Source organism: Stigmatopora nigra, chromosome 16 (assembly GCF_051989575.1).
Source record: "Stigmatopora nigra isolate UIUO_SnigA chromosome 16, RoL_Snig_1.1, whole genome shotgun sequence".
NCBI classification, from domain to species: domain Eukaryota; kingdom Metazoa; phylum Chordata; class Actinopteri; order Syngnathiformes; family Syngnathidae; genus Stigmatopora; species Stigmatopora nigra.
The window spans coordinates 3303958-3322796 of NC_135523.1; the positions used below are offsets into that span (position 1 = coordinate 3303958).

Genomic DNA, 18839 nt, shown 5'->3' on the forward strand with positions numbered 1-18839 from the left:
ACAAAAAGTAAACACTGAAAACTGGCCTCCAGACAAAGCAGCTCAAATGAGACTTGTCACTGATGGGACTGATGGGAGTGATGGGTTATTTCCGCATAGGTAACACACACCAGAATAGCGGCAAAGCCCCACACAATGCAACCCGGGCTGGTCACATTCATTTCTTACACTAACGCACTGGGAAATATCACATTTCCCGTCTGGGTCTCTGTTTCTCTTTCTAAATTTTGGTTGTATATTAAAACATGTCAGAAACACTGAGCAGGAACATATGTTTTATAACTGAAGAGGAAGTTCAGATCCATTACAGCAATGGTGTCAAAGTGAGGGCCCACGGGCCAAGTCTGGCCCACCATATGGTTTTGTGCGGCCTGGGAAAGTAAATCGTGAGTACTGACTTTTTGTTTTATGATCAAATTCAAATGAATATTATAGATGTATAGGGAATATTTCCAATTTTGTTCTTATTTTCAAATCAATAATTACATTTTTTTAAAGCCAAACTGTATATTTAGGGCTTTTGATCCAGTAAAAAATATCTAAAATGTTTCCTCTTTACCTGTAGATATATTTTTTTAAAAGTCAATATTTACAGTTTTTCCTTAATTAACTCAAAAACAAAATGTTAAAACATATGATGCATTTAAAATTTGCCTTCTTCTGATTAAAACAAAATGTAATTCATTTAAAAACAATCTATAACAAGAGAATATTAAAATGCTCGAAGAGAAAATTTGCACTCATTATAATATCCCACAATCAGAAAAGCTGTCAATTCATTATTCAATGAATTTTAGCAGCCTAATTGAAAGACATAACAGCCCTGTGGAAAAAGCCAAATTGCGACAAAAACTGAGTTTGACACCCCTGCATGACAACCTCTAAAATCCTCCTTCCACAATAAAACCTCCCTTCTTTGTTAACATCGTATTTCCCTCTCAGAATACTGCACTTCAGACATTTCACATATCCAACGAATTGGCCAGCGTCTCCTTCTTAAAATAGAATCCGGGTGCGGCATTCATCCCGCCCGCATGCTGCGTGGTGATCAGCGAGACTTTCTTCCAGCCTTTTGCAGTTCATTAAGCAAAGCCATGCTTCAGGAGTGGCCATGTTTGTTAACGTGCACTTCATTAACTGGTGGCAGGAGTGCGGTTGCAAGCCGGCGGATAAACGTGGGCCCGAATACTTTGCCGGTTTCCCGTGACAACGGCGATCTCCGGGCCAACACGGAGAGTCCAATGGCGTCTTGAGGGGGCTAAGTTGATGGAACAGCTGCAGCCTGGTGGAGGAAATCCGCCCGGGAATCGGAGACGAGTACTGTTTGCTTTAAAAACTTTACCTAAGGAAGTTATAAGCCCCTCGGAATGGAGGGTTGGATAGTAACGGGAAATAGCCAGGCTTGATTTGTCTTTTTTTAAATGGCATATCTTACTTAAGCAAAGAAGAAAGTGGATTTATGAAATTGGGTACGGGTACTACTTGTGCTAGGTCTCGAAAAAACCACTACATAAGTACATTTTAGTTATGTTAAGCACCATTTTTGAAGGACTGTTACAGTTGAAGAATTATTATTCAAAGTTACTGAAGGTAGTATTTGGAATTTGAGAATTTGTGGCCTAAAGACTTCAAGATTTATCAACAAACTAAAAGAAAAATCCATGAATCAATGTTTCAAATCATTCTACATGAGCAGATAAGAGTTAAATAGCCTACTTGACGGCTAATCATTAAACAGAGAACGATGCTTAAATACACCATGGTAAACATAGACAACTTCTCAGAGGGAAGAGCATTAAAATTCCTCCACTTTTAACAACTCAAGTTGCCAGTGGAAAATTACACATGATCTTACTATTTAACAGATTGTAAAAACAGATTACATGGCAGAAGATTATCATTTCAACTGAATTTAGCATCTATAAGAGCCTTTTACAGGCAAATGATGGTAGATGGCCATCCCAATCAATCAAATGCAATTATTCCAACCCTAAATCCAACTCCAAGTCAAATATTAGAACTGAAAGCACCACATCTCCTTAATAAAGCGCAAGATATTACCAGATTCTGCAGTAAGCTCTGATAGGTTATTGAGGACATGATCCTCAGGGACGGCCCCACCCTCCCCAAACCGGAGAATGTCATCAGTGCCGAAGCATCCCGCTGATGTAATGCAGGGAGGAACCCAAAGTGACGTTCAAGTACCGTTCCTTTTCTTCCTGCTTCTCTCTTACCGGCTTTCTGCTCAGATAAAAAAGCCCACCCGCTTGTTTATTAGTGCTAAAAAGCCAGCGCCAAAGAGATTTACAGCTAAGCCCCGTGAGCTATTTAAAAGATGAGGCTAGGTGAGAGTATTTAGATTCCCCAAATCCGGGTTGGTAATAAAAAATATGGATGAGGGATGATGCCAAGTGTGCTTTGAAAAGAAACGTCATTGGAGTTGAGACCAATTGCGCACTACTCTCGTCTTCTCTGCGCAGCAGCAATCATATGGCGTGCAGTAAATAAAATCCAAACTTAATTTAAATTAAATTAAATTTGTTCAATAGCAAGAGAACAAATGAGGCATTATTTTCTGCATGTTAGACTACTCAAGCACTTTTGGGAGTCACCTTCTTAGCATTTGATTGGTTGGTGTGTCTTCCAAAATTTATAAAATGCATCCAAAGTTGGACATGTGAGAGTTATGTCACTTCCTATTTAATTTCTGCCCCTTGTTTTGGCAGGGTCTTCACATCTGCCTTTTAATCACAATTTGAAAGTGTGTATGTGTGTCCCGGGCAAACATCCACGGCTCAAGAGGATTAGCAACGGGACTCATCGTTGATCAAAGCAGCAGCGAAACCGGCTTACTGGGACACACAACCTCGGAGGGAGGAAATAAGGCAAACTTGTAAAAAAATGAGCGGGACAGAAAGAAATGTAACAGAAAGAACACTAACTCAATTAAAATCTGCAATCCAAACAAACCCACTCAGGATATCCTTCTCAAGAAATCTATTGGTTCGTTATTCTCACATGGGAGGGAGCTACCAAGGACATGATTGGTCAACGGATGTCTTCCCTTCTCATTATTCTTCAATGTTCAGTCCTGAATGTGGGAAATGGGAAATAATATCTCTAGAGTTGAGGTTTGTAGCCACTTGACAGTCTCACTGCTCCCAATTAGAACCATTGTTTATATGTATCTTCATGTTTTTTAAAGTGTTTATTGTGCCAAGTGTGATAGAATGTTTACTCTTCCTTCGTCGATACTTAAATGGCGAAAAAAAACATCTCTGTTGTCTTGTATTAGTAACGATGCCATTCCAAAACAACGTGTAGATTTACGTACAAATGTGTGCCTGGGTTTGTTTGCGGTCACCGGAAATTATCGGCATCCCGCTTTTATGGTTCCCAACAGTTTTAACGCGGCACTTTAGTATCTCTCGGCGCATTGCTTGGCATTTACAAGCCACGACTTTTACTATTTGCTTTGCTCTAAAACAAGCTGCTCATTAAGACTGGCCAGCTGCAACAAACCCCTAAAAACAAAATCAATGCAATAAAAATGTACTGAATCCCTATGCAGATATTAAAGTGAGCAAAATGATCGAAAGCTCGGTTCGACTATGCAATCACTTCATTGCCATAAATTAGAATTGGAGCGAACTATGGCAACTCCAACTCTGGTTTTAGCAAAGACAGCATGGAAGAAAATGGGCTCCCACGATTGGTAGGCCCTAATTAGGAGCGCACTGATTGCGAGGAACTCATGCATTATGAATGTGGTGCTCGGACATTTGGTCGCCGGTCTTCTGGTGACAGAGTTTACAACTGAAACCAGCTCTCAAAATAATATTCATGAGAGAGAGAGTTCAATATCTAAGTACTCTTTAATATCTAAGTAATGTTGAAAACAGTAGATATTTAGATATTAAACTCTCTCAGGAATATAATTTTGGGAGCTGGTTTGAACAGTACGTAGCTATTAAACAGTACTTAGATATGAAACAGTACTTAGATATTAAACAGTACTTAGATATGAAACAGTACTTAGATATGAAACAGTACTTAGATATTAAACTCTCTCTCTTAGATATTAAACTCTCTCTCTCTCTCTCCAAAAGACCGGCGACCAAACGTCCGATCACTATGAATGCTGGCAGTAAATTCACTGTGCGAAAGTACGACTATAATTAAGCTTCTCTCAGGTTCTACCAAGAAAGTCCTCCATCAAGCTGTCGGAGCTGAAGGACTCGACGGGATGTTTTGGAGTCTATTAATAAAAATCTCTTGCAGCAGGCGAGAGGAGAATTGACCTTTGGCCTTGGAGGAATTCAATTGACTAGCAGCACAAAGCAACTGAAATATCCCGAAATAATGAAGGAGGCATCCTGGTTGAAGGAAGCCTGACAGGAAGGAAACCTTGAAAGTGAATGCCATAAAAGTACACAAAGCCTTCTTCCTACCATTCTTAAAAATGGAAACGGATACGTCACGGAATGTTCTGTAAGGTAGTGGGGAATATAAAAGCCAACCCACAGTCTCCTCTTTCTTACACGATTCATAATGACAGAAGACAAAACACAAAGCCACAACTGTCCCACGATACTAATTCATATCGTCAGAAAATCTTTACAACACATTTTCTCGCAAGGGAAATTATCCAAGAACCTTGTTTGACCCCTTATATAATTTCATCAGTTAAAAAAATAACATACTTAAATATTTCCCTACTTGAGGGAGCATTTAGCTTTTATTAACACGAGTAACTGTAGACTTCTGAGGTAAAACGGTAATGGCAAAGATAGACTACGAAGTGCAGTCTAGACTTTGGAGGATATGACTGCAAAGCAAGTTTTTGACCGCAAAAATACTTTGCGTCTACTGTGGAAAAACTGAGGTAAAAAGTCTGAAGGATAGGAAGATTGTCAATGTATTATAAAACACTACTAGTTCTTGATTCTGTCCAAATAAACAACTACCTTTCTAATACCATTGTAGCTACATATGTATCCATGTCCTTTTTCACTGTACACAAGTTCACAAGTACAATACTACAATACATCCTTCCAAAATATGACTCCATTTTACAGTCACTTCTTCCTTCAATCTTTCCAATCGACAGAAGTTTTATTCTGCCTTTTTACGTTATACTTTCAACCAGGAATCTATGACAAATGGAAAGTTAACCTAGTACCGACTCCAAATAAAGTACCTCGCCTATGTTGACAGTCTAGGGGGAATTCCCGCACTATGTATAAAATGCTAAACACTAACGGTCAGGAGAAATGAGGAAGCTAAGTTTGCTTTTAGCTGCACGGTCTGTATATCCACATTTAGGGTTTTAGAATTGTCTGACAATGTTTTTTTTGGGGTGCATTATCAGTCCCAAACAGTTTGGAAGGCGAATATGTTTGTATATATAATCCTTCTCCGACTTAAGGATTGGATTGGACTTACTTTGCATCAGGTTGAGTATTTACACAGTGCTGTCAAGTTATCAGTCAGAACAGGAAGGAATTCTCCAAACATACAGTGAGCAGACACCAAGTTTCCTCTTAAAATAGCTACCGCAAAGAAAAACATCCCACGGCTGGTCGGATTTTCAGGAACGAACACTTTAGTCCAATAGATCTGAGATAGGAGCGATTGTCTGGCGGCCATGCAATTACAAATGGGGTCTTAGTAATGAATCATGAAAAAGCGGGTGAATGAAAGCATAAAACGAGGCAGTGAGTTGTTTAATTGCTGTCATAGATTTTATGAAGATTAGCCCATTGGAGTCGTTTTCTTTTACGCCATGAACCTGTCAAGGGTTTTCTTGGCGTTTCGTTCTATGACCTCCACCTTAATGTGTTCACTACGAAACAACTGGGTCCTTGTGAACTATCGTATAGCATTCACTACACTTCTAGAAGAGAGGCACAGTGATGTTTACACTGGAATAAAAAGAGCTTGGCAGTTTAATGGCGCCAGAAGAGTGCCGGGCCAGTGTCCTTTCACGGCTAGAGGACATTTGTCTTGGGCCTCCCTTCAATTGGAAGCCAAGGAGATGGACAACAAGTCACTTTGACTATTGAGGGTGTCATAGATGTATGTGGCAAGGCCAAAACCTGCAGACAGATTCATAGGATTTGGGATAAGGTACTCGGAAACTGTGTGGAGATAGGATGTTATCTGTGGGTTAACAAAAGGTATCTTGGTCATGGATTAGAAAAAGAAAAATAGGACAAAAGATAAAAAGCATATCCGTGTTGGCTACTCTAGAAAGTACGAGTTTGATTTGAGGCTATTTTTGTTGGGTCTTAACTGCTTTGAAGTCTTTCCAATGAGTGTCCAGTCCATTTACGGCTGTTAAAAAATAAATACACAAGCATGGGAAAAGAAGGACACAAGAGAGAAAATGGACATTAATGACTCATTACCAGCAAGACAGGCTGTTATTAGATTTCTGTCTATGGGGCATAATGTTAACTAAGACTAATTCACTCTTCTGACTGTAGATGAGCATTACAGCTGTTCAAGGAACTACACTGTTTATACAACAACTCATTAAAGAACAACAACAAGAATGAATGAATTAACAGCATTTCCTTAGGGATGAATTATTTGAGCTCCAAAAGTGATCCAGTAAAAGTGTGTCAAGATAAGGTCAAGGTAATGCCTGTGTTTATATCTCAAAACTAACAAACAACCTGATGGTAACCTTGTATCAAGTAGCTGCAGGATTTGAAAGGGTAACTCCCTGCAATATGGTCTGATGAAAGGGTGCCTTGATACGATCTGATCGCCAGTTGGCTCAGGGTCTCGATGAGGGACGATATCACAGACCGACAGGCGGAGAAACACCTGGACGGACCTTTTGAGACACCCACCCTCCACTCTTCAAACTTTGGGACTATGCCACGAGTCCAGGTGTCTTTTCACGTCCGCTCAATGACCCACCACGGCCATCACATTCCAGATGTATCGGCTAACCGCTCAGGTCAGCGTTTACCTCGACCTCCCTGGCCTATTCGACACGTCCGTCCAGGTAATCGAGACGGAAGCTGATAACGCAGAGCTGCTGCTCATTTGGGAAAACTAAGTAGGACACGTGCCTGTATTGGAAAGAGGGACGGCTTGGCTGAAGTGAACTGGCAGCTATGGCTTTTCACTTAATAATAGTTTCCTTGCTGCATCAGCACTGGGCAAAAGGCAGAGGAAACTCGGGAAAGACAACTGGAGCCATGGATGATGAGGTTCTATCTGATTGTTGAGGACAGCAAAGGATATTTTGTTGCTTTGTCTTAAAAATGCACTGAAAGAAGGTCAAATATTTACGCTCCATAGCTCAAAGTAGTATCGCAAGCTCATTAGGACTACCTCCACCAAGGAGACACCATTTGTCGTGGGACAAACTCAAGAAACAAATATATTCTCAAAATTGACATGATTGTCATTACGTGTGGGCCATCAAAAATGGAAACTAAAAAAGTTATGTACAATTTTTAAGGGCCAACAAGAAAATGCATCAGAGTATGCGTAATTGCATCAATGGCTGATCACAAAACTATAATAAATACTATAATATTTAGATTTTTTTGTAAATGGATTAAAAGAACTGAATTAAAATCCCTGCATATTCAGTTTTTATAGATCTAAACGTATGGTCTTCAGGATTTTTTATCTAACAAGAATTTGTCAAATCAAGTCAGACAATAAGTCTACTTCACATTGCCTCTGCAAAACTGCCCTGCCAACACCATCCCTCCCCAGTTCATCTCAGTTTCTCCACAACCAACAAACCCATGACTCTGGCATTAGATGAAAAAAGATCAAAAGGGTCTGCGAAATAACTCCTCTGAAGGAGCGCATCTTCCCCCGTGGGAAAATCTCACCTTGCGTTTGATCCTCCGCGGCAAACTCGGACACGGGCGGTCAAATCTCAATGCGAGCCTGCCAAAGAATCGCCCATTTACTGTCAGCCCATCTGCCTCCTCGTGATCCGCTAAAAGGGAGGTGAGCTCCTCCGTACTGATGATGACTTGATGACTATGCGGCGGTAGGACGACGAAGCGCTTCATTTGCGACATCTATTTTGAGTTCCTATAACTAACTAGCCTTGCTCCCTACCCCTGCACTCCCATTAGTTTAATTAGACCCAGCCACACACACACATTAGACTTCCCTCCTTTTATTCCTTTACTGAATGGTTGGCTGCAGTTCAGATTAGGACTAAAAAAAACACAAAAAACACAAGACAACAGCTATGCAAAACAGATTGAATTAACCAAGCAGTAAAGACAAAATAAAGATCCCATTTTCTCTAAGAATGGCAAGAAATAAGTTATGACAAAGCAAGAATTGGTGGAGTTCTTGGATGACTCACCTTCGCTCTCAACCCGACAGTCCCGAAAACTTTTTCCGCTCCCTCCCGTTGGATCTGCACACTTTTCCCTTCCCTCTCTCTCTCTTTTCCTCTCGCTTTCCTACTTCAGCACTTCCTGGGCTGCTGTTTATGCTCCAATCAAGTTATCCGACAGAACGGCGCAACCCCTCCTCCTTCTCCTCCTGAGCCAAGTCTTTTCGCTCTGCCATTGTTTGGAAAAGGTTTCTCACATGCATGCCTGCGAGGGACTGCATTGTATCTAATGATGTCCCGATCCTATATTCAGCATCGGTGTCGGTGCCCGTTACGGCTATTTTGGGAGTATCCGACAATTATGATGTCAAAATTGCCTAGAGTACCTGAATGAGCAATTTGAATTTTTTAACCATGTGACTGATAAAATAGGTTGGTATTGAGGAATATTTTCTTGTAGAATTTTTAAATCTGGATGTTTGATCTGGTACGAAATTTCCTCATTAATGCTTACATTATTTTATGGGTTAATATAAATAAGGGGATTGGATCAGCATCCATATTGGCATACATACGAATCCAAAAAGAAATGACTCTAAGTCCATATGACTATAAGTGACTATAAGTATAACATGACTTACTGCTTAAGTTGGTCATCGGATTGCAAAACAACACTAAAACCATTTATAAGCAATCTCTGAAAGTATTGCACAAAAAGTCAAAACTGCAACACCAAAGTCAGGGATTAAATATGTTAAATATGCAGATGCCACCTTAGTCTACAAAATCTTGCAACACAAAACTCCTCCTTCACTGCAATTTGTACCAAAAAATCCAACACATCAACAAGGGCTGGCTCTAGAAGTGAATGTGTAGTTCCCTTGAAAAAGAATGCATTCAGCCAAGAAGCTCTTGGGCAATCATCTTAAAGCCTGGCTATTGGACAAACAAAATTGCGATTACAACATTGTCTAAAAGTACATTTGTCTAACATATGTCATTCTTTATCTTCAACCAACACAAGGGACTAAAGATTGGAATTAACCCTAGACTACAATCTTAAATATTTACAAATATTTGTTCATTAACATGATTATAAATATGACCATTCATATGTCCTTATTAAATAAACAAAACTCAAGCTCAGCATGGATACATCCTTAGTGGTATAGCCCACAAATCGAAGGATCTCCCACAGGAGCCACCAAATTTCAAACACAAGCTGCCTTGACTACTTTTTCTGCCTGCACTAAAGCACCATTAAATGCCGCATTGTGGCTGAGGCCTGAAGGTGTGATTGGGGTGTTCGAGGGCCGGTGAGGTGAGAGGTGACACAGGGGAGGAGACAGGTTGACAGGAGCACACTGGGCTTTTGTTTGAGGTTGTCAACACCTTCATCATTGCGTTGCGCTAACACCTCCTGACCTGTGGAAGAGTTCAGCGCTAACCTAAAGACACTCTGAATGCCCTTCAAAATTTGTAACAGGATATTACGACTTCTTGTCGGGTTCTGTACAAACACTGCGATATTTTTCACCGCTGCCGATAATGTTCTGCGCAAGTTTGTTTATCTAATCTTTGGTTGGAGGATGTAACATGTGTAAATAAACGGTGGGAATTTGCAGTAATAGGACAAAGTAAGCAAATTTCTTGAGTAATGAGCATTAGGACAAATAAAGTCCTAAGAATGTTGCATTTAGGGTACTTAGTTTGCAGTTTAGTGGGTGGCAGAGACACTCTCTTTAGAGAAGAGAAGATTTTCTGTCTTTTTTGATCACTGTAAAGCATCTGGTTCTAACATTGACTGCAATTTTCTGTCTATGGAGTAGCGCCAGAATCGTAGGTTTTTAATGAACTGATCTCTGTGGCGTGGTGATAGTGAAAACCAAAATACAGCTTTCGTTTTCTTTCCTATCCACTTGTCGCTTGTTTATTCCCAAATTGTCCCTGGAATGCCAATCAAAAGAGCCACGAGGCAAACTGAGGCAGCTGTTTTTGCCAGGTCAGGTTCTGGAGACATTCATCTTCTTGTTTAGTCTGGCCACCACATGTTAAAATGAAGGGAGGGTGGAAAGGGGGCAAGTGGCCATGTTGATTCTTGCATCTGTGCTTCATTGTTCTAAGGGAGAGATTGTGGCCAGTTCACTGGTGGCAAATGAGTTAAATAAGGCAAAAAGCACAGAATCAGACCCAGAACTTAAGTGCTCTATATTTGTGCAGATTTGAAGCAAATGAGACATTTTTGCTTTCTTACTACATCAGACGCACACAAAAAAATCCCTGCCAGATAAATTCTCCCTTCATTGAAAGGCGAGCGGCACAAAACGCTACGAAACAAAAATACGGGAAGGCATCAAAGCGAGCAGGTGAGATTATACATTTCAGAGTTGAATTTGGGAGTCTCCTTGCTCTTTGTGTCGCAGTGGCGCTGTCACAGAGACACCTGCGCCTGACGGAGGGAAAGCGAGTTGCCTTGCATTGCATCTGAAGTGACAGATGGAAGACTTCCAGACTCACAAATCTCAGCAGATCGAAGGGAAGCCGATAAAAGTCATCATTTCCACGCATATCAAGGGCACAAAGTTATTCTATGAGAATAAAGTGAAGTTGCTTCGGCGCTAATATTGCTTTTTTCACAAAGATATCTCACAAAATTCAACAAAAATGATCTCCTCCCCTTGTTAAAGCTGAGGTACTATCTCAGAAGATGAAAAGACAAAAATATTTGAGTCTATCATGCGAACAGTCACTTTTAAATGCCAACTTTAACATCTTATTAGCAATTCATAAACATTTCTCTTATTTTCACATTCGTAAATGTGTCCAAATCTGTCAACTGTGACTAGGACAAAAATAACTAAATCTTATTCTCACCATTTGCAGCTAATTTTCCCTCCATTTCAAAGCCAATGGGAAAGACCCGAAAGCCAGACTTGCTGGCTCATGTGAGTTTTTGCTCGCAGGGCATGTTCCTACCAAACTGATAGCAGAGAACGGGGAGAGCATCAAAAGGCCTAAAAGGCCTTGGCTTCTATCCCCTTAGACCCCCACCCCCTCTAGACCAACCAAGCCTTTATACATATATTTAGCCCTGAAATGAGTCAAAGCCCCTAGTGAGCTTCTCCCCTGCGCTCCAAAGCCACTTTCCTAATCTTTTCATGGAAGGGCTTGGAAGTTTAGGCAAGGCTGGCAAACCAGACAAAAAAAATAAAAATCACAACCAGTAATGTTCACAAAACAAGAACAACATACAAGACATTGCTTTGACGTTACGAAATGTGAGGTAATTGTGTGCTGAATTCTATTCAAGACGCAACCAATTTCAAGGAACTTTTCGGCCTTATCGTTTCAAAGTAAGCAATCATTTACTTTAAAAGCAACATTGTCGTCATGGAGATGTAAGTCCAACTTAAGTTTGGAGAACAATGCAGCGTGTTTATCTTAAATGCCGACCGAGGAATGGGGCTTAAGTGGGATCTTTTCAAGGTGATGGAAAAATAACAAGCTTGTATAGAGTTTAATGAGGATGCAACAAAAACGGAAAAAAACACGATTATTCAGGTTGATGTTTTCTTTCTTAAATCTGACTCCATTAGATCAAATCGCTTGGGACGGAGATCGATTTAAAGTAGATTTAAAGTCCAAATATTTTAAAGATAACACTGCCCAGTCTTGTTATTTAACATAGCGATTTCTTGGGCCTTTTGATAACATGTCAGCCATGAATAATTGATAAATGCTGGTTGCACGTCAAATGAAGTGCCAGCTGTCGCTTCCATCATGGAGCCCCACCTCCTGATTTGCTACTGAAGGGAATAACATTGGCTTGTCAGAGCCTTCCGCGACAACATACAAATTTGTTTTGACGTTAAACAAAGTTGAGGGGCTCTGGGCTCCCTTGCCATGGCGAATGAACTTGTGATATATTTCGCCGTTACACATTTTTGCAGAGTAATTCCATAATGTCAAAGAGTCTTAAAATATCCATTTGCAAGACAGATCCATAACTATTGAAATTGTGCAATAGCAAGATAGTATTTAAAAAATTGTTTGCACTTTTACCAAGAAAATGCCAAATCGGGATTAGAAAAATTCTGTCGAAAAATTAAGTCTGTTTTGGTTGAGTCTACAGACGCTTGAACTTGGGCTTTTGTCTCTAGACTTGCGATATATGCTATACTATGCTACTATAATGAAAACCATATGAAGAAGCTATGTCCAAACAACACCACCTTTTTCTTTCTTCTTCATGGTATTCTTGCTAGATACTTTTAAAATCACTCCATCTGTTTTCTATCATGCTTGCCCTCATTAGGGTCAGGGGTCAGATGGAACCTATCCCAGCTGACTTTGGGCGAGATGCAGACAAAACACTCGATTGGTCACTGGTCACTCACAGAGAATGTGAACACTTTTCCACCAAAACAAGAAGGTCTAGAAAATACAATATAAGGCTGTACTTATTGAGTTTTGGACAGAAATTCAAGATGATAGAAATTGAAAAGATGCTTTAACGAAAAACTTCAAGGTATATTTGTACTTTAAATGTTTACTATGGGTGTGTAAACTAACTAAAAGTAAGACAATACATTCCAAAACAAAAACATTAGTCCAAATGGTATGTCAACACACACATCCCAATTTTCCAGAAGCATTAAACCCTCATTTGTTAACAAGATCTCACCAAAAAATCCCAAGCTTTCTCTTCCCACAGCTTATCGAGTCAACCGAGTTAAAACGCAACGTCAACGAAGCTTCCCACTAGTTGACAAGCTAAAATGTCTTACAGCTGACTTCACCACCCTACTAAAGCGTATTATTCCCCTTCAGAAAAAAATCCCACTGATCCCCGAGTCAATGATTCTGTTGGTTTATACAAAGAAGATGAGAAAAGTTCAGAGTCAAAACCATCTGGTAGTTTAGTCAGAACTTCTCCACTGCGGTCTAATAGAACAAGTTATGCTCCGAGGGATAAAAGTATAACCATCACATGGTGCGCTGCTGACGTAACTCCAAACAAGACATTAAGGGTGGGTTTCCAATCCATTAGCTACACAGCAGGGGGCGCTAACTGCCAGGTGCAAAGGAAAGAAGCCCGGAGGAGCAATTACGTGAAGAGTTTGAGAAACCTTTTGTGTCATACACTTGAGGGCGATTCAAAGGTGGGCAGGAAGTGGCTTTCATTTGCCGTTGCTCCGAGTGCATTGCATCGGGGATAAATCTCAAACAGCCTTCTTGTTTTATGCATCCTGCTTGTGTGATGTCTGAGGGTGAAGGTTTTTTGTTTTGTTTTCCCAGTTACTAAAAAAGCCTCTGGGTCTTGTAAACTTTTTTTCCTCAGTTGGACTTCAAAACTGAGGACCAGTCAAAATGAGTTGAAGGACACTAGTGGCTTCACATTAGTCATCACATAAACTGACATTTTTTAGGTACCGAATGTCCTTGAACTTCATAAAATTGTCAATAAAAACCAGTTCATTAAAAAACTTAATGAGGCTTCACTGTAGAAATAACATGGTATTTTTTGTCTTTGAAAGAAATGCTACTAAAACTGTAATTCTTGAAGGATTTGTTAGAAATAGTAACGTGAAAGACCCTAACGTGAAAAATACCATATTTACACGACTATAAGGCACACTTAAAAGTCTTAAATTTTCTCCAAAATAGACAGGGTGTCTTATAATCCAGTGTGATTAATATATATGGCAAAAAAAATTAAACTGTCATTCATTCATTGACGGTGCGCCTAAAAATGCGGTGCGTCTTATATACCTGAAAATACAGTATTGTTCAAACTTCTTTGAAGACCAACACAATATAATTCAAAGTCTACTGCTAAAAAATTCCAAAGTCGAAATTCAACAAATGGAGTCTTAACTCCACGGTGGTCTTCTATGAAATGACGTCTTTTCTTCACTCTACAGCTGCAGCCAATCACCTCTCCAGTGTCGATTGGCACAGGAGCCAAAAGAAAAAACACACTGCAAATTACACCCCCAGAAGCAAAACACCGCAGTCCCGGTGTGGAGGATTTACAATACACACACTCACAAGTGAACATATAAGCAACACTATTTATTTCTTGCTCATCAGCCCAATTTTTCGTCTGTTTCTGTTTCGGGGTATGACTCACGTCCACTCATTTGCAAAACCAGACTGCGGGTGAACATACTGTTAGCCCACATACTGTCATCTCATGTTGCTAATGACTCACCAGGCTTTTCTTTCACTATATCTAAACTACGTATTTTAAATATCCTTTTACCGTGGTAGGCAAAATAGCAACTATCTGTGAAGTTTTAAATGTCAAAACCATAGAAAAAAGGCCATAAAATCAAATAAACATAGCTTGATACTGTAATCAAGCTTTGACCTTACACAGTTGGGTGGTCTGATTCCATTTGTTTGTTTAACCTTAACGACAACTAAAAAAATGTCTGCTTTTTGTCAGTCTTGTGTATTCGAGACTCGATCGTGCTGCGACTTGCTAGGTGACACAAAGTCAAGATGTGAAGAATTATGAGTTCTCAGGCTCATTCTAGTGACTCACCATGTTAAATCGCTCACCAAGACATGAGTTCATCACAGAAACGTGGCCAACTATGCGAATCCTTGCATGATAGGGCACGATAACCCAAGGGCAAAGGTTTTGGAGGCATTGGGTTACTTCCAAGTTGAGCAAGAAGAAAACAGAAAATGAATGAAACGAAAACAGCAATCCCTTTCGTTGAAGTCCACCATGGCTTCATCTACGGGTCCACGCCTTGTTGGAAAGGCCCCATTTAATGACCAGAAGGAACCTTTTGTTCCACTTTCGGGGTTAGCAAAAATCACTAAGAGTCTGAAATTGCAGCCTGTGTCAAGCAGCGGTCAGCTCTTAAGCTTTGGCGCAGTGGAAATGTCAGCTGTCATGTGCACTTATTATCTTTGCCTTATACATGACCTCGCTGTTTTTTTTCTTCTTTCAGCTGGCATCATGCCCTAGTCTTGGCAGTTCCTATGAGAATCGGACAAATCCGTTTGCAGGGGGATCTCCAATGTTTGCGTTCCCCTTCATATATTTTCTTCATTCCTCATGTTCCGGATCAGTGGTTGTTATTTTGATAGCTGAATGTATCCAAAGAACCTTGACAGACTAGGACTGGGAGCAAGATGGTCTTAGGGTGAAATATTTGAGACATCATCCTGATTTCTATTCACCAAAACATCTGGTTTCCAGTTCAAACCTGCCCCCTTATAACCCAGAAGCTCACTTTTTTGTAACCATAGGGAGTTGATCCATTCACAGGGTTAGACTGGAGACCTGTTGATTTCCCAGCATGCCCTACTCACATTCCTGACCTCCTTGTGTCACTCACTCCTTTACTAACTTCACCCCCATTTTGGTTTCCTCCAAGCCCATCTGACTTAAAGTTAAAGCCCCACCTGCCTCCTTCCGTTAGTTTAGTGGAGAGCGACTGACGGGAAGATATACGATCTGTCAGTCAAATGCTTACAATGCAATCTACAAACCGGGCGAGATTCCTAATGTGAGTGTGACCCCGACACGACAGTGAAAGCTGGCGCCCTGCAGAGTTAGAAGTCTGGTGAGTGTTTCAAGAGGGAGTGATAAGACTCCATTCTTTAAGAGCAGATCCCTTCCTGGCTAATCAGTGCATGCTTCAGTGAGGCAGAGTAGCATTGGCTCAGAGTTCTTTTGGCAGAAACTGTTCCTTTTTCAGTTTTTCAAATGAACCCAATGGCCACGCGTTGGCATGATTGCAGGCAAAGTGGAGTTGTTTGTTTAAAAGGTTTACCGTGGATCAGAATGCCAGAGAGAAATCCATCGGAATATGAAAGAATGTTTACATAAAGTGGGTAGTTGTACTGCATTTTACGTACAAAGAACATTGAAAGGTCTTACTTTAACTCTTCTGTTCTTGCGAGTGTTCAAACTACTGTCATTTTAATTAATATCTTTACAGGACCTGTAGCGACAAGTCTGTCAGTGGTTTTTTTTTGTGGTTGATACAAGAAGAAGTGAATTTCCCTCCCTTCAGGGCGAGGACACGAATAATCAAAAAGAAAGTCTTAGTTGCAAAATTTAACTAAAACTCAAGTCCAGAGTAGATGCACATTGACGATTGTTTCATGCTTACTTACTGTGCACAATGCCTTGATGCTGACTGGACGCTTTAAGGTTGCTGGTTCTACTTTTCACAGAGTTCACTTCCACTAAAGGGGCCTTTGGTTCCACCTGGTTTTCGCTTGGTACTTTATCCGTTGCCGATTTCTGCCTGGTCAAGGCATTGTCGTTTCCAGCCCTCATCAGCTTTTCGCCCACGCTCTGTACCCGGACTGAAGAAGCCGTGCCAGGGCATTCCTTTCTGGGGGAGGGGAGTTTGGATGCGGCTCCGGCCGATGGAGGCCGGGCCAGCCTGGAGGATTTGGACATCCCGGCTGGCTAATTCTTCGTCAATCTCTCCGACTCTGTCCTTTGGTTTCTCTTTGAGCTCCCTACCGATCTCCAGCGTGTTCCGACTGGTGCAGGTAAGCTATGAGACCGGTGGAGGGGAGGGGACTTTTGGGAAGTCAAGAGGGTGGGGGATTGTTAGCTCTCTCTGGAAGGTGCTCCCCTCTCCTGGCGTGCCCTCCTGGGATCATTCTCCAAAACAAACTAAGTGTGTGTACACAAACCTGTGGAGTTGCAGGATGAGCTGAGCTAAAACTAACAGAATCTTCATCTCAAGTGACCCTCTTTATGGGACCTTATTTCTTCCTTCAGCATCCTAGACTTTGCACTCCTACCTTGTACGTTGTGGTCTTGTTTTTCAGTTGCACATGCTGGACGAGAAAGCATTCCAGAAATCCCAAGAGATTGAAATTAAAAGAGGTCAATGGAGAGAGTCCTCCTTCAGGTGCAGCGGCTGAAGCTGTTCCAGATGTGAGCGCACCGCTACATGTCATCAGCGCTTCGTTTCGGTTCAATCCCCGAGCCATTTTTACTCTCCGTCTTCTCTCTATCCATCTTTCCCTCGTTTGTCCGTTTGCATTCCTTCTCTTTACGTGCCAGGTGGCGGTCTGGCAAGCGAAGTCCTGACAGAGCGCGCTCAGATCCTCGCCCCCCCTCTGCTCGGCGGGTGGAATTTACGTAGAATTGAAAAAGCGCAAAAGGAGAGATGGCGTAAGTCTGTGCGATTTGCTGCGCCGGGAACATCAGCTGTGACAAGAGAAAAAACGAGGAGGGGGGTGTGCAAAGAGAGAAACGAAGAAAAAAAACTTGGCTGGAAGGGAAACACGAGCAGGAGAAGATCACAGCTTCGAGCATGAGACAAACCCATTTTACTCCTTTGACAAATTGCTGTGAGCCAAAACTTGGCCCGCACACAAACCCACAGTTACGTTTGCCAAAGTATGTCGCTCGTGGGGCAACTTTGCACGTGAAAAGAGGATTTCACGGCTGAAAAAAAGTCTATTTTGCAGAGATTCTGATTTGTGTACTCTGGAGACAAGTCTATTTCATCTGGATCTTTCGACACTTGCATAATATGCCATCGCACATGTGATAAATGACATTAGGACGCCATCGGATGGCGTGCTGGCTGACTAAACACCAGAAAATGGATTATAGATAGCCGCTGGCTCAACATGTTACAAAAGAGCAAAACAATATGCGTGTCATTTTACTAGCAATCCCAACATACATTTGATAAATGAACGCAAAGCTCGATTTGCCGTGAAACGTCATCGACTATACGGATATGGAATATTAATATCTGCGTGGCTTTAGACCAGGCAAAGAAGATTGACCTACATACGGTCCCCGCAAAAAAAAAAGGGACTTCACATTTCTGACGGATTTTGGGAGGCGAGGGAAAACGCGAAGAGGATAGAGCTCCCATTAGCGTGTGATTGGGTATCGGAAACGTTGTGGGATTTACACGAGTGCGTCACCACTGGCGGGTGGGGTTTTCGGTTTTGCCGCGGTAGCGACGTGCGATCGGAGATTACCTCAAATTTAGGGAGACCGTGACTTTATATGGGTTTTAGTCCAATTCTATCTCTACGGTTATATTGCTATTTGTGCATGTGTTAGTAGATGAAAAGCTCTTCTGCATGAACTGGAAGCATCCCAACATTTAAGCCACTTCTTAGAGTTTGGTATAGTATACAAAAGTGAGGCAGAGCTCAGTTCAAAGGCTTTAAATAGCATAGCGCTTAGGGAAGGTTGTAATTTGAGCGTCCTGGTTAAACGATGTGTTTTTGCAAAAAGTGATGGCACGTGAAACGCATCTTTATACCAAATCATAAACTCTGGTGTTAACATGTTACTTGAAAAATGTCCTGCTATGGAATATTTGCATGGGTGCAAAAAAAGTTGAGCCTACATGTGTATAAGGTTAAAAAAAGGGATTATTTCATTAAAGTGATGTAGTTGTTGGTTGTTAAAGGGGCCGTTTGTGGTATTTCTGCAAGTGACCTTTCGGTCTGTGAGTTATTAGGACGGGAGGTTCCAAGTGACTTATTATGG

The 18839-nt window shown here is 41.2% G+C and overlaps 1 protein-coding gene across 1 annotated transcript in view; it reads right to left on the reverse strand.

Moving 5' to 3' along the window:
- kiaa1217 (KIAA1217 ortholog) overlaps window positions 1-17574 on the reverse strand; it is a 47635-nt gene extending 30061 nt beyond the window's left edge. Inside the window, exon 1 of the mRNA XM_077735758.1 lies at window positions 16472-17574. Coding sequence (XP_077591884.1) covers window positions 16472-16763 — 292 coding nt within the window. The 5' untranslated portion in view covers window positions 16764-17574. The remainder of the gene's footprint in view (window positions 1-16471) is intronic.
- Between the last annotated feature and the right edge of the window lie 1265 nt (window positions 17575-18839).